The 16,480-nt window shown below is 37.2% G+C and overlaps 1 protein-coding gene across 1 annotated transcript in view; it reads right to left on the reverse strand.

Moving 5' to 3' along the window:
* PI15 (peptidase inhibitor 15) overlaps positions 1-7,543 on the reverse strand; it is a 39,539-nt gene extending 31,996 nt beyond the window's left edge. The window contains exon 1 of the mRNA XM_006860003.1: positions 7,249-7,543. Coding sequence (XP_006860065.1) covers positions 7,249-7,521 — 273 coding nt within the window. The 5' untranslated portion in view covers positions 7,522-7,543. The remainder of the gene's footprint in view (positions 1-7,248) is intronic.
* Between the last annotated feature and the right edge of the window lie 8,937 nt (positions 7,544-16,480).

The following is a 16,480-nucleotide window of genomic DNA, read 5'->3' on the forward strand; positions in this document are numbered from 1 at the left end:
CTATTCTGTCTTACTCTGGAAGTCACACTGAAACCTGTTTAGTATTATAGCAACACACAAGCCATGCTGACCAATGGGTGGTGGCTGTGTATGATATGTACTGGCTGGGAATAGAAGCCAGGATAATATCAAAATTTATGTTATGTGTGTAAACCAAAACCAAACTCACTGCCCAAGAATGAATTCTGACTCATGGGGACCCTGAGGCTCTAAGTAGCATAGTGGTTATGAACCAGGCTGCTAACTTCAAGGTCAGAAGTTTGAAACTTACCAACTATTCCATGGGAGAAAGATGAGGCTTTCTGCTCCTGTAAAGATTTGCAGCCTCAGAAACCCTGTGCAGGATCACTATGAGTTGGGACCAACTCCATGGTACTTAACAACAACAATATAATCTTTATAGGAGTCCTGGTGTGGCATTGTGGGATAATACACTGGACTTCAAGGTTGCTTTGAACTGCAAGGTTGGCAGTTCACCAGTCACTCCTTGGAAACTCTATACAGGGTCTCTGCGAGTTGGAACGGACTCAACAGCACTTATCAACAACAACAACAAATCTTTACATGAGCAGAAAGCCTCATCTTTCTGAAATTGATAAAATTTGCAATAAAGATGCATTCATAATAACTCGTGACTGGAATGAAACAGTTGGAAGCAAAGAGACAAGATTGGTAGTTTGAAGGCTATCATATGGCCTTGATGATAGGAATTATGCTAGAGATCACATGATAGAATTTTGAAGACCAGTGACTTATTCATTGCAAATATGATTTTTTAACAACATAGACAGCAACTACACACGTGGACAACATTGCGGAGAATGAGTATTCTAGAACATAGACCAAGAGGCAGTTTTTCAAATAGACCAACAGAACACTTAATAGTTAAAAATTAGGAAATATATGTGCCAGGGTTGTATTCATTCACCGTACTTATTCAGACTGTATAGTGAGCAAATAATTTGAGAAGCTGGATTACATGGAAAAACATGTGGTATCAGGACTGAAGGAAAACTGATTAACAATCCACGATATGCAGATGATACAATCTTGCTTGCTGAAAGTGGAGAGGACTTAAAATACTTATTGATGATGATCAAAGACCACAACCTTCAGTATGGGTTGGAAGCTCAATGTAAAGAAAACAAAAATCCTCACCACTGGATAATAAATAACATCAGTGGAGAAAAGACTGATGTTGTCAAAGATTTCATTTTGCTCAGACCAATCATCAACTCTCATGGAAGCAGCAGTCAAGAAATCAAATGATAAATTGAATCAGGCACATCTGCTGCATAAGACTTCTTTAAAAGGTTGAAGAGCAAAGATGTCAGTTTGAGAACTAAGGTACACATGATCCAAGCCACTGTATTTTCAATAACTTTATATGCATGTGAAAGTTGAACAATGAATAAAGAAGAATTGATGCATCTGAGTTATAGTATTGGAAGAGAATATTAAAAGTGCCATTGACCACCAAAAGAAGAAACAACCTGAATGCTCCTTAGATATCAGGATGACCAGACTTTATCACTCATATTTCAGACATATTTTTTAGGAGGGACCAGTCCCTGGAAAAGAACGTTTGGTAAAGTGGAAGGTTAGTGAAAAAGAGGGAGAACCCCAATGAGTTGGATGGGCACAGTGGCAGCAGCAGTGGGCTCAAGTGTGGCAATAATTATGAGGTTGGCACAGGAATGGGCAGTGTTTCATTTTGTTGTGCATAAGGTTGCTATGAGTTGGTACCTACTTAATGACACCTAACAACAACAACAATACACATAGACCTCACTAGATAGACTTAACAGGAATCAAACTGACTACATATGTGGGAAGAGATGAGGGAGAAATGCAATCTCATTAGCCAAAACAAGGCTAAGGGATGACTGTGGATCATAGCAAGTTAAGGCTGAAGTTTAAAAAATTCCAACAAGAAGTATAATTGAGTATACCCAATATGAATTTAGAGACCATCTCAAGAAAATATTTGATTCATAGGATACTAATAACCAAAGACCAGAAGAATTAAAGGGATGATATCATGAACATTGGAGTCCTGATATAGTGCTGTGGGTTAATGCACTGGGCTGCAAAGTCATTTTGAATCACAAGGTTGACAGTTCCAACTTATCAGCTGTTCTTTGGAAAACCTATACATGGTCACTATGAGTCAGAACCAACTCGATGACACTTAACAACAACAACAACAATCATGAACATCATAAATAACAAAAGTAAAAGGTAATTAAAAAGACAGGAAAGAAAGAAAAAAAATCAAAGTGGATGTCAGAAGAGACTCTGAAACTTGCTCTTAAATATTGATAAGCTAAAGTGACTGGAAGAAATGATGAAGAAAATTGCTGAATTGATCATTTCAAAGGGCAGCTCGAAAAGATAGTCTTGTATTATAGTAAGATGTGCAAACACCAGAAGTTAGAAAACCAAAAGGGAAGAACATACTCAGCATTTCTCAAGTTGAAAGAACTGAAGAAATAGTTCAAGCCTCAGGTTGCAAAAGAATTCCACAGTCAAAATACTAAATGGTAAAGGATGCATCAAAACTAGAAAGTATACACAGAGCCACTGTTCCAAACAGAATTGGTTGATGTAAAATGATTTCAAGACATAACATAGGATCAAGAACTGATGATACTGAAGGAAGTCCAAGGTGCACTGAAGACACTGGCCAAAAAACAAGGCTCCAGGAATTGATGGAATACAAATTAAAATCTTTCAACAAACTGATGCAGCACCGGAAGCACTCAGTCATCTATATCAAGAAATACAGAAGACAGCTACCTGGCCAAATCAATTGAAAGAAATTCATATTTGTACCCATTCTAAAAAAACGTGATAAAATGAAATGTAGAAATCATTGAACAATCTCATTAATATCACATGCAGCTATAATGTTGCTGAAGATAATTAAAAATTGGTTGCAGTAGTACACTGACAGTGAGCTGTCAGAAATTGGAACTAAATTCAGAAGAGGACATGGAACAAGGGATATCATTCCAACTTGACTGAAAGAAGAGAATACCAGAAAGATGTTTACTTGTGTTTTTATTGGCTATGCAAAGGCATTCAATTGTGTAGATCATAACAAACTATGGGTAACATCGTGAAGAATGACTACTCGAGAACACTTCTTTGTGTTTATGAGGAATCTGCACATAGACCTACTGGCAGTCATCAGAAAAAAACAAGGGGATATCAAATGGTTTAAAATCAGGAAAGGTGTGTTCCTGGGTTGTATCATTTGCCATTTTTATTCAGTCTGTTCACTGAGCAAATAATCTGAGAAGCTCAAGTATATGAAGAAGAACATGGCATCAGGATTGGAGGAAGACTCATTAACAAGCTGCCATATGCAGATGACACAACTGTATTTGCAGGAAGTGAAGAGGACTTGACATACTTGATGAAGATCAAAGACTACAACCTTCAGTGTGGATTGCACTTCAATATAAAGAAAACAAAAAGCATGACAACTGGACTAATAAATAACATCTTGGAAAAAAGACTGACGTTTTCAATGACTTAATTTTGCTTGCATCCATAATCAACAGTCATAGAAACAGCAGTCAAAAAAATCAAATGGCATATTGCACTAGGCAAATCTGCTGCAGAAGACTTCGTCAAAGTGTTAAAGAGCCAAGATGTCACTTTGAGGAGTAAGGAACACCTGACCCAGGTCATTGTATGTTCAATTGCTTCATATGCATATGAAAATTGGACAACAAATACAAAGACCAGAAAAGAATTAGTACATTTGAATTATGGTGTAGGCAAAGAATATTGAAAATATCATGGACTGCCAGAAGAACAAACAAATGTGCTTGGAAGAAGTACAGCCAGAATTCTCCTTATAAATACGGGTGGCAAGATTCCCCCTCTTACCCTTCGGACATGTCAGAAATGTTCTTGGAAAAGAACATTATGCTTGGTAAAAGGGACTGTCAGCTCAAATATAACAATTACTGTGAAAACGGTACATTACCAGACAATGTTTCATTCTATTTTGCATAGGGTATGAATCAGAACCAACTTAACGGCACCTAAGAACAGCAACACATTTAGGAGCCCCTGGGTGAGTGGAATGGTTTACTGCTCAGCTGCTAACTGAAACATTTGCAGTTGGAGTCTTCCCAGAGGTACCTCAGAAGACAGACTTGGTGATCTTTCTAAAAAATCAGCCATTGGAAACCCTAAGAAGTATAATTCTACTCTGACACATAAGAGGTTGCCATCAGTTGAATCTACTTGATGGCAACTTTGGTTTTTTATAAATCTTAATTCCAATGAAAACACTCATTATTCATATGACCTTGGCCTAATAATTAACCTCCATGGGTCTAAGTGATTTCATTTCTAAAATGAAGATAACAATCCTTCCTTCACAATGAGAATGAAAATTATCAAATGAGATCATTATGGAAACAATTAACCAAGTCTTTAGCACACAGCAACATGTGGAATGGATTAATTCTTGACCAGTGGGGAAAGACTATAACTAAGGAGAAAAAAATGACTATTTTCAGTCTATTTCTCCCATTTGTAATCTACCGATGCTTTTATTCATGATGATCCCTGTTTGCGATACCATTAAAATAACGATGTGTATTATTTATTGATTGTTGTTATGTTGTTGTTAGATGCCATTGAGTTGGCTCCGACTCATAGAAACCTTACACACAACAGAACAAAACACTGCCCAACCTGCGCCAACCTTACAATGATTGCTAAGCTTGAGCCCATTGATGCTATCCATGTGCCAATACATCTTGTTGGGGGTCTTCCTGTCTTTCGCTGACCCGCTGACCCTCGCTGACATCATACCGAGCATGATGTCCTTCTCCAATATGAGGGATGACAACTCATCATCCTTGCTTTTATGGAGCATTCTGGCTGTACTTCTTCTAGCACAGGTTGGGTATTTTGGTGGTCCATGGTACTTTTAATATTCTCCTCCAATACCATAACTCAAATGCATGAAATCATCTGTCTTCTTTATTCACAATCCAACTTTTACATGCATTTACTGATTGGTCACGATGAATTATCTGTACTATTATTACCACTTTACAGATAAAGAAATCAGGTCTTTGGCAAATTAAGAAATTTGTACATGGTCACAGAATTGGCAGCAGTGTTAGAATTTGAAAGTAGATGACTCTGTAGTCTTGGTCATCACCTTCTTTATCTGGAGAACAATGCTTCTGCATCTGGATATAATCTGTAAACTCACAGTTGAAATCTATGCCTATCTGTGCACTTATGGGATATTTTCCATATTTATCTCATAATTTATAATAAAATCTTAAATTTATTCCTTTCTTCATCTGTGCCTCTACTTCTAAAATCACCTCTTCTATGTGGGTAACTATTTCTATTTTTAGATCTTGACTTGGTTTTTACTGAGCAACTTTCTTAAGAAGTTCAAATACACCAATACAAGCTAATTTTTCATTGTAGTCTCCTATGTGTTTCAGAGTAGAACTCTACTCAATCAGATTTCATTGGCTGGAACCTGTTGAAAATAGATAGCTAGGTCTTTCTTCTTATGTGTTTTTGAGTGAATTTGAACCTTAGTTGCCAAGTGCTTACCTGTTTGTGCCATGCCAAGACTGTCCAACTTAAATTTTGCTGTTCTTAAGTGATGCCAAGTTGGTTCCAATTCTTAGAGACCCTGTATAGAGTATCTGAGGAGCAGCTCATGAGTTTGAACTGCTGACCTTGTACTACAAACCGATCTTATGATCAAGTGCTTATCCTACAGCACCACAACAGGACTCCATCCAATTTATATAAAAGGGTTAAAAATTCATGGAAACACTCCATTATCTTTTCATTCATTTTTTACATGAACTTTGTGTAGCCCCATTCATATATATTCCTCTTCACAAAGCCATGAGGCAGATACGTCTTTAAATGTCATATTACAGTTGTTGTTAGGTGCTATTGAGTTGGTTCCAAGTCATAGTGACCCTTTATAGGGTTTCCAAGGTGCAGTCGGTGGGTTTGAACTGCCAACCTTTCAGTTAACAACAGTTCAGTGCTAATTCTACAGTGTCATACCAGGACATCTAATGTCATGTTAGAGATGATGAAGTTGAAATAGAGTGATAGTATGAACTCACACAGTTTATGCTCCAGGATTGGAACCAAATAATGAAGTTCCAGAGAGTATAACCTTAATGTTGTCCTTTGTAAATCAGAACCATTACATTTTGCTTGTATTTTAAGAAATCCTAAGAAAATGCATGTGCATATAGTCTAAATTCTAATTCTATGAACAATGGCTCTTATACATTTGAAAAATCTTTTCTTTTCTGTGACATTGTCAAACTTAAAAAGTTTATTTGAATAAAATGGATAAATGTTAGAATCTTATACAAATACCAAATTTCAGATTAGTACTTAAAAATTTTGTTAGTGATGTCATATCCCTTTACCCCAATTTAGAAATACCACATTGGTGGTCTTGATAACCTTAAATATACTCCAAGTTGTCATCTTGTAAGATGCTAGATTTTAACCATAGAGTATCATAAATTAAAAACCAGAAATAAAGTTTTAAAAGACCTCTTCCCTTTAAATAGCCACTTGAAATGTTTTACTTACTAAGTAATATAATTTAAACATAGAGAACCTATTTTTACCAGAGAAAACAAAGTATTTGTTCTCTGTAAGTTGGAACAGTGTGCATGTGTTCTGGCTTAAAACTGTTATCTAAACAACAAAGTATTAAATCAGAATGAGGGAAAAGTCATCTTATTCACTTAGAATAGAAATAGATCAGTATGGAGAAGAGCTTTGTCCAAAACAAGGAAAAGACACTAACCAGAGCATAAATCATGCACATGAAACCTATAATTTTAAGAAATATTTTCAAGAAATGCTTTCACTGATAACTATTAGATAATGAAAGCACAGAAAAAGTTCCATGTGAAATAAAATACATGTGGACCATCTAAATATTTAGTTAACACAACTCTTTTTTTAGTCTATTCTTTATATAAGGTGTGGTTTGTCGGTGGGTCTGGAGTTCACAGACCAAAATTCATCTGGATCCCCTCCTCCTTTAATTCTACAATGAACTAGTATTTAGAATTATTTGTCACATAGGAACTTCACTTAAAGTTCAACGTATACAAAGCCCCATATCCCTTGACATATCCTTCTAGTTTCTTTCATACAACTTAAAGATTCCTCCTTCCAAACTCAAAGAAAACAAAGTCTTCTTACCATATATTCCATGTTAGCTGCAGGTGGGAACACTTTACCCCGAACTTGATTATGATAATCAAGGATGGCGATCATGTCATTTTGCGAAATGTAGCGCTTCCGTCTAGCTTTGGGACTATCCGCAGAATCGAGTTGTGCCTCCAGAGCTGCTTCAATATCAGTGAAATTATTGGTTGGCGGCGATGAGTCAGTGGCATTGAGTAAGATGACGGCACTCATTTCACAGAGTAGGGAGAACAGCAGTGCCCCTCCAAAGGCAGAGAAGGCTATCATTTTGAGGGATGAAGAAGGAGAGGCCACCACGTTTATTTTGTTTTAAAGCAGAAAGGTAGAGTTATGGTCTATGAAAGAAAAATGGGAGGAGGGATAGCAAAAGATGTGAATTTACAAAGTCATCTTTTGGAAACATTGCTTGAATTTAATTTTCTTCAGAAATCCAAACAACTTTTGAAAGGAAGCCTAAAAAACAACCTATAGAACAGTTACTATTCATTTTGCTTAATGTTCTGAGACAGTCCCCTAAGAGAAAATTCCTATGACTGGAGAAAAAAACAAAAAAAAACTTCAAACAGCATGACTACTACACCCCAAATGAATGTAAACCACTTGTCCCAAATGACTAACCAGAGACTGCAATACTGAATATTTATTTGCAATGGGAAATCTTTAAGAATGGAGGTTCATCTGGAAAGTGGAGATGAAAAATGCATCTCAGGTAATAGAGATTGTACTGAGAATGTCTCCCAGACATATCTGTACACCAAGTGATAGAATACATATCAAAACATTATAATATTCCAGTCTCATTTCTTAAGGAAAAAAAATGAGCTACTTTAAAAACAATGCATGCAAAATAAACTTGTTGAGCTGAATATCTTACCTCTGCACAATGCCAAAATGAATATAATGTTCTTCCAAAAATTTAAAGTTCTTTGCTATGTTGTATCATGAACTCTTGTTAGAGGTGTGTGTCTTATTACAAACTCTGAGAGCAAAACTCTGCAAGGTTTGAATGCTGCTGGCTACAGGAGCTGCTAACAGCTTTTATATGTCATAGTGTGCAATGTTCCGAAAGGGCAGTCTTTCTTAAGGTCTTTCCTAGCCAAAATCAAAGGGGAGGGGTTTTGGATAGAAAACACAGTGATTGGGTGGCAACCTTTTTATGTGGGTGGTGAGGAAATTGAGTGACACCCGCAGCTTACAAAGTACAAGCCATAAAAGACAAACCCCTTTTTCTCTGGGCTTCCACCTTTTCTAGAAGTGGTTAATTTTTCTCATTGAATGCTTTCTAGTTTCTGTTCCCATACAAAAAGAAAGGGGAAAAGAAAAAAAAAAAAAAAAAAAGACCGTGAGTTCTTGGAAACACAAACGGCTGAGTAAGAAGCAGTTCATTTTTTGAAGACAGTAAATGGCATGGGCGCTGAAAAGAGCAAGCTGATATTAACTCAAGAGATCAGCTCACATAGTTAATCTGGGTGGCCACAAATATGATTTAAAAGGAATGCCAGGCAAATCAGTAGTTGCCAAACTATAACATATGATATTAGGATAATAGATTCTTAAGTGGTTGTTCCTTTCCCTCTCCATGTGGCTTTATTTCTCTACTTCAAATATTTATTTTCTCATACTTTTTTGTTTTAACCTCCCTATTTTCTCTGACTCTAGAATATGAGGACAGCAAATCAGCTGCCTTTTACCTGCCTTGCTTATAATGGGAATAGAGAAACTCATGGCAAATCATAGCAGCCGGGATCACATCTGTTTCAGGTTTAGAAGCATATAGTTGAAATGTTAAGTAGAGAATAGCTCAGCTTCTCAAGAAGCATTTGGAGGGCATAGCACAAAGACCATGAAGAATTGAATAGCAGCTGCCACGGCCAAGAGTCAAAAGTGTCTTGTTAGGAGGATGCCTTTGGAGCAAAATCAATGTCAGGCAGAACAAGAGCCAAAAATATGAAAGTTCAGGTGATCTGTCACGAAAGATCTTTAAAAAAAAAAGCCATAAATGGGGGCAGAAGAAGATGGTGAAGTTAGTAGATGCGCTCATCTCCCATTTACTTCCCCAGCAATTAACCCACTTCACAACAACAACAAAATAAGGTCTCAAAACTGCAGAGGTGTTGGGGATTCCGGATGAGTTCAGGAGCAGGGTAGAGGAGGAGCAGAGATGGCACAGAAGCTGGGAGGATCTACCTGCTAACATTGGGAGGACTCTTTCATTACAGTCATTTTGGGACTGGGCTGGGTAACATTCCAAGTGCGGAACACAGAAAGGGAGATAATCTGAGGAAGCTGTAGCATTTTTTGTTTTATTTTTTTAAAGAGAGCACACATTGTATGTGAGAATTTACAGGCCATACAATTGGGAGGGAGTAAAGAGAGATTGTGGCATTGCAAAAGAGTGTTGTTGAATCTTACTGAGGTCCTTGATGGACGGACACTAGGACCAGCAGAAACTGCAAAGGCAACAAAGTTAAGGAAATCCTTCAGAAAGATAAGGGCAAGTCTGTGAAGGAATACCCATGCAGGAAAGATATTGAGAGTCCCCCACCTTCACCACAGCAAAGTTGAGCCCCACCGCTTACATCAGAGCCTGCAACAAGCTAGACCCACCTCCCATCAATGCATAATGAATTTCAGAGAACAAGCATCCAGAACTTCTGAATCAGCACTGAAAAATAAAACAAAACAAATTAGCAAAATCTAGATAAGTGTGACTTCTAGTGGTTCTTAAGAGACAATATTCAGCCCACTGCAGCTGGGTGGATTCTCACTCATAGTGACCCTCTGGGGTTGGGTGGAGCTGCCCTGTGGGATTCTCATTGCTGTGGATCTTTGCAGAAGTGGCTGCAAAGACACAGCTTTCTCCCATGGAGCAGCTGGTGGCTATGATCTCTGGCCTTTCAGTGCTTGGCCAATGCACCACTAGTGCACCCAATCATAAATTTTTCTCACGAAAACAAGAATACAAAATTCAAACTAATAAATAAGACAAAATTGCACCAGTTCAACAAAAATAGTAAAATACAAAAAATACCAAGAGAAGAAGGATCAACCAAAAGCAAGACATGAAGAAGAGGAAATTAGTCCTATAAAAGCTAGACTATGTTTTAAGAAAACAAAAAGTACACAGAAAATAAACTTACAGAGAACTGGAAAAAATGGAGAAACAACATGAGAGACTCAACAAGGAAACTGAAATTGTATAAAAAAAAAAAAAACTGAAGAGCAAAGCAAAGGAATTAGAAGAAGCAAGAGAAACATTTGACAATAGAATCAAGCAGACAGAAGATAGAATAAATGAATTTGAAGACAAAATAACTGAATTTATCAAGTCTTAAGAGAAGCTAAAGAAAAGAACAAAGTGAACGAACCCAAAAGGAAATGTAGGCCTCAATTAAGACATTTAACATTAGAATTATTGGGATCCCATGGCACCATGACAAAAAAGAAGGCACAGAAACAATTTTCCAAGAAGTAATCACAGAGAATTTCCCTGACTTGGACAGAGAACCAAGCTTGCAGATACAGGAAGCTAAATGAATTCAATCAGAAGAGACACAAAGAGATCAACTCTGCACCAATCCTAATAATAGTCTTAAAAACAAAAGACAAAGAGAGAATTCTGAGAAAAAAGGAAGAGAAAAATGCAGTATTGCATACCAAGGAAAAACCAAAGACAAGGAAAGAATTTTGAAAGCAGGAAGAGAAAAATGAAATATAACCTACCAAGGGTCTTTCACAAATCAGTATAGATTTCTCTTCAGAGACTCAAGAGGCCAGAAGACAATGGAGTTGTATATATGAAATACTGAATGAAAATAATTGCCAACCAAGTTATTTACCCAGCAAAGTTGTCTTTCAAATATGAGGGTGGAAGCAAGACATTGCCAAACAAACAGAAGTTCTGGAAATTTGTCACTACTAGACCAATTTAGAAAGATATTACTCAGGGGACTACTCCAAATGGAAAGGCAAGAGCATTAAATAAATACATATAAGAGAGAGCTCCAAAAAATACAACATAGGCAATCATAAGGCCCAAGTCTGTGATATTTTAGGGAATGAACTCACTAATGAAATCCTACAAACAATATAACACATTTTGCAAAAAAAAAAAAATAAGCACAAAGTAAACTAATTAAATACAGGTTATGTATATATTGTTAATAAGGAGCTCTGGTAGTGTAGTGGTTATGAATTGAATTGCTAACCTCAGGGTCAGCAGTTCGAAACTACCAGCTGTTCTATGGGAGAAAGACGAGGCTTTCTGCTCCCGTAAAGATTTACAGCCTCAGAAACCCCTGTGCAGGGTCGCTATGGGTCAGAACTGACTCCATGGCACTTACCAACAACAACAATTATTGTTAATGGAGAGATACAAACAGCAAAGGGGGAGGGATGAGAATAACAGGAACAGATTTTCTATGTTAATGTATGTTAATTGTTGTTCATATGTTAAACACTGTTGTATAAATTGTGTAATGTAATATATGTAACCACTAAAAAAAAAAATCACCAAGAAACAATATTCCGAAGAAAAGAAAAGCAAAAAAGACTCGTTAGAAAAAATCAGCCAAATACAAACAAACCACCAACAACAATAACAGAGTTTTAAAAATGAAGATAAAAAACACTAGAAAAGGAGTGAGGTAGATGCGTCATGTTTAGGAATCACCTTAATGTAAATGGTCTAAATGCCCTATGCAAAAGGCAAAGAGTGGCAGAATGCATTAAAAAAAACATGATCCATCCTTTTGCAGTGTACAAAAAGACACCCCATATATAACAACACAAACAGACTGAAAATAGAATGATGGAGAAAAATGTTCCATGCAACCAGTAAATAAAAAAAGAATGGGGTGGCCCTTCTGATGTCAAATAAAATAAACACAAAATCAAAATAAATTATAAGTGATAAAGAAGGACATGGCATAATAATAAAATGGTCAATCTAGCAAGAAGATATAACACTTATAAATACATATGCACCAATGCACCAAAACACATGAAACAAATACTGACTAATATGAAAGAAATAGACAATGTCACAATAATAGAAAAGAATTTCAACACATCACTTTAAACTACAGACAGAACATCTGAAAAAAACATCACTAAAGACAGGAATCCTGGTGTGGTGCTATGGGTTAATGCACTGGACTGCAATGTCGGTGCTTCAAATGTACCAGCCATTCTTCAGGAACCCTATACAGGGTCGTTATGAGTTGGAACTGACTTAATAGCACCTAACATCAAAGACAGTGAGAACTTAAACCATAAGATAACTAACAGACATATATCAAAATCTCCACCCAGCATCAGAGCAATACACATTCTTCCTCAGTGCACTTGGGTCATTTTCCAGCATAGACCATATGTTGTTGTTGTTGTTAAGTGCCATCGAGTCGGGTCCGACCCATAGCGACCCTGTACAGGGTTTCCGAGGGTGTAAATCTTTATGGGAGTAGAAAGCCTCATCTTTCTCCCGCGGAGCATCTGGTAGTTTCGAACCACTGACCTTAAGGTTCGCAGCCCGATTCGTAACCACTACGCTACCAGAGCTCCTTATAGACCATATATTAGGACACAAAACAAGTCTCAACAAATTTTTTAAAATTTGAAATCATACAAAGCATCTTCTCATACCACATGGTATGAAGCTAGAGAGCAACAACAGGAAAAAAAGTACATTGAAACAAAATAATATAATACTAAAAAAAACCACACTGAGTCATAGAAGAAATCAAAAGCAAAATTAAAACATTCCTAGAATCAAATGAAAATTAAAACACAACATATAGAAACCTTTGGGTCACAGCAAAAGCAGTACTCAGGGAAATTCATAGCAACAAGTGTCTACATTATAGAAGAAGAAAGGTGTAAAATTATTAACTTAAACTAACAACTTGAACTAATAGAAAATAAAGAGTAAAAGATACCAGAAAAAATAAATAATAAGGATCAGAGGAGAAATAAATGGAATAGAAAAATCAGTAGACATAATCAATAAAGACAGAAGCTGGTTCTTTGAGAAAAACAATAAAAGAGATAAATCATTAGCTTAATTGACAAAAGAAAAAAAAGAAGAGACAAACAAATTTTAAAAATTAATTTTCTGACGTTACCATAGATCCAACAGAGATCAAGATCATAACTGATTACTATGAAAATACGTACTTCAACAGATTTGAAAAACTATACAAAATGGATGAATTCCTAGAAACACACTACTTATCCAAACTAACACAAACAGATATCAAAAATTTGTGGCGCCGTAGGATAAGCACTAGACCTCAAGGTTCATTTGAACTGCAAGGTCGGTGGGTGGTTCAAATTCACTAATCTCAGAAACCCTATACAGGATCGCTATGAGTTGGAACTGACTCGATGGCACACAGCAACAACAATTATAATAGAAGGTAGCCTGATACGATAAGTACTGGACCATGAACCACAAGGTCTACAGTTTGAGCCTGCCAGCTGCTCCTTGGGAGAAAGATAAAGCTTTCTGCTCCTGTGAAGACTTAAAGCTTTGGAGACCCTATACAGAGTCGCTATGAGTCGGAACTGACTTGATGGCACGTAACAACAACAATAGTACAAAAAAGAAATTAAAGATGTAATCAAAAATTACTAAAACAAAACAAAAATTCCAGCACCAGATGGCAACACTGTCATGTTGTTGTTGTGTGCCGTGGAGTCAGTTCCGACTCACAGCGACCCTGTATAGGGTTTCCGAGGCTATAAATCTTTACGGGAGCAGAAAGCCTCATCTTTCTCCCGCGGAACAGCTGGTAGTTTCAAACTGCTGACCCTGCGGTTTGCAGCCCGACTCATAACCACTACGCTACCAGAGCTCCTTATCATGTCATAATTCTATGAAATACTCAGAGTAGTTGTTGTTGCTATGTGCCTCCCAGTCAATTCTGACTCAAAAGGAACCTATGTACAACACAATGAAATGCTGTCCAGTCCTCACGATTGTTATGTTTGAACCCATTGTTTCAGCCACTGTATCAATCGAACTTCTTACAGATTGGTGGAGGCCATCTCAGACCCCCACAACAGATCTTCCTCGTTTTCATTGACCTCTAACAAACATGATGTCCTTTTCCAGGAACCAGTCTTTCCTGGTAACATTCAGAGAAGAGTCTATACCAATTCTACTCAATCTCTTAAAAAAACATAGATGGGGAAGGAACACTACTGAATTCTTTCTATGAAATCAGCATAACCCTGACACTTAAGCCAGGCAAAGACATCATTAGAAAAAGAAAATTATACAACAATATCTCGTATGAAAATAGATGCAAATTTTTCAACAAAATCCTACCAAAATTGGTTGGCCAGCAGTATAGCGAGACCTGGGGGCTCCTGAGCCCATGGACAGGGCATAGTCACAGAGGATTAGAGCAGAGAGTGAAGGGTCCATCTGATATAAAGTGAGGGGAGATGTACAAGAATGCCCATACTTGCAGAGAATAATCACATGACATAACTTCAATGGCTGGATGATAGACCTCAACTAGAAGAAAGAGGAAAAGAAGTGTAATCCATTACAATCTGATGAACTAGACCTATACTTATGGATGTAGTAGTTTAAAAGAGGGAACTAATCTTTACAGCTAGGATCATTCCCACCCCCTCTGTACACAGGGTTGACAGGGATGGGCAACTTAGACATTGGTTAATTAAAATAGTGGGGCTACAAAGGCACAAAGTGACTGGTTTACAAGTTTTCAAGAGGAAGCTTAGTTTGGTGGGAGACACGTAGAATCTCCAGAGTGGTTTTCAACCTGTCTAGACATGACTGGTGAAAGGAGATGGGGATAAGACTCTTGTGATTCATCAGTGAATAATTGCTATCAGGAGTGATTGTGAATGTAAAGGTAGATGTTTTGTAACAAAAGGAGGGGAGTGGTTGACCTTGCAGTCCAGGAACAGAGGACCCTGGGACCATCAAGTGAGAAGAGCAGAGTGCGAGACCCTATCCGGAGAAGTAGCAATGCCAGAGATGGAGGCATAGACGATGATGTGGACAGATGGAGTGGCTGGGGATTCTAGATTCAAGGAAGGAGAGGGGCTGTGTGCTGGTGGCCAAGGCCTGGCTTGCAGGGTATACCCTTTGGTTGTTTGAATGGTTATATATTCCTGAGTACTTTCAGTGTACATCCAAACAAAAAACAAAACACAGAGAAAATGGAAGCAAATGCTGTTAAATGATGATGCATGGAGGGGACTGTAACCATTGCAATGAAATGAAATACATAGGATGAATGTAAAGCTGATGTTCTCCCATGTAAAGCATCATTCAATTCACAACAAAAGTAAAAAAAATAAAAAGTTCTACCAACAGACTTCAGTAGTATATAAAAAAAAAAGTCATACATCATGATCAACAGAGATTCACATCAAGATTGCAAAGGTGGTCAAGTATAAATGAAACAAAAGGACTATATGATCATATAAATTGATGAAGAAAAGGCATTTAATAAAACTCAGCATCCTTTCTTGATAACAACTCTCAACAAAATATTAATAGAAGGGAAATTCATTAATATAACTAAGGGTACATATGAAAAACCAACAACCAATATTATACCCCATAGAGAGAGACTGAGAGTCTTCCGTTCAACATTTGGTAAGAGGCAAGGATGTCCATTATCACCAATGTTAGTCAACATTGTACTGGAAGTCATAGCCAGAACAATAAAACAAGAAAGAGAAATAAAAGGTATCCAAATCAGAAAGAAAGAAATAAAATAAATAGATACAAGTACCATGTTGTTCATAGCAGCACTTTGCACAATAGTAAGATGGAAACAATCTAAAGGTCTATGAGCGGACTCGTTGGTAAAGTATGATACATACACACAATAGAATACCATGCAACATTAAAAAATAATGATGTATCTATGAAACAACTCATAACATGTATGATCCTGGAAGACAACTTTCTGAGTGAAATAGGTTAATCTCAAAAGGACAAATGTCGTATGAGATCACTATTATAAAAAGTCAAGAACAGATTTTCACACTAACAGAAACATTCTGTGATGGGTCCCAGGGGAAGGGAGGGTAAATCACTAATGAGGTTGTTGTTGCTGCAGTTGTTAAGTGCCGCTGAGTCGGTTCCAACCCATAGTGACCCTGTATAGAGTTTCCAAATAGTGAATGGTGAGCTTGGACCACCGACCTTGTAGTTCAAATGACTTTGCGGTCTGGCGCA

The sequence above is a fragment of the Chrysochloris asiatica genome, unplaced genomic scaffold, assembly GCF_000296735.1.
Source record: "Chrysochloris asiatica unplaced genomic scaffold, ChrAsi1.0 scaffold00036, whole genome shotgun sequence".
NCBI classification, from domain to species: domain Eukaryota; kingdom Metazoa; phylum Chordata; class Mammalia; order Afrosoricida; family Chrysochloridae; genus Chrysochloris; species Chrysochloris asiatica.